Source organism: Gavialis gangeticus, unplaced genomic scaffold, assembly GCF_001723915.1.
Source record: "Gavialis gangeticus isolate Ggan-Ray unplaced genomic scaffold, GavGan_comp1, whole genome shotgun sequence".
Classification (NCBI taxonomy): Eukaryota; Metazoa; Chordata; order Crocodylia; family Gavialidae; genus Gavialis; species Gavialis gangeticus.
Genome location: NW_017729025.1, coordinates 141,993,710 through 141,994,025, shown reverse-complemented (window position 1 = coordinate 141,994,025; position 316 = coordinate 141,993,710). Strand labels below are relative to the sequence as shown.

The window sequence follows — 316 nt, the reverse complement described above, 5'->3', positions numbered from 1 at the left end:
GACCCCGCCGCCCCCCTCCCGTCCCCGCCGCCCTCGCGCCATGGCCTTGGCTTTCTGCGGCAACGAGAACAACTCGGCTGCCTACAACGTGGACAACGGGGTGCTCAACAACGGCTGCTTCGTGGATGCCCTCAACGTGGTGCCGCACGTCTTCCTGCTCTTCATCACCTTCCCCATCCTCTTCATCGGTGAGTGGGGCGCCCCCCCTTCCCCCGGGATCCCCGCCTCTGGTTCCCCGCGCGCACAGCTGGAATGCAGCGCGCAGCCGGCTCGGGGCGGGGGAGGGATCTGCATGTGCAGAAGCTTGACCTAGTTT

The 316-nt window shown here is 67.1% G+C and overlaps 1 protein-coding gene across 3 annotated transcripts in view; it reads left to right on the top strand.

Annotated features, from left to right (window-relative positions):
- Positions 1–9: 9 nt before the first annotated feature.
- Positions 10–316, top strand: part of ABCC8 (ATP binding cassette subfamily C member 8) — a 194,658-nt gene continuing 194,351 nt past the window's right edge. For all 3 annotated transcript variants that reach the window (XM_019519667.1, XM_019519666.1, XM_019519665.1), the window contains exon 1: positions 10–188. In XM_019519667.1, the coding sequence (XP_019375212.1) occupies positions 41–188 (148 nt within the window). In that variant the 5' untranslated portion in view covers positions 10–40. The remainder of the gene's footprint in view (positions 189–316) is intronic.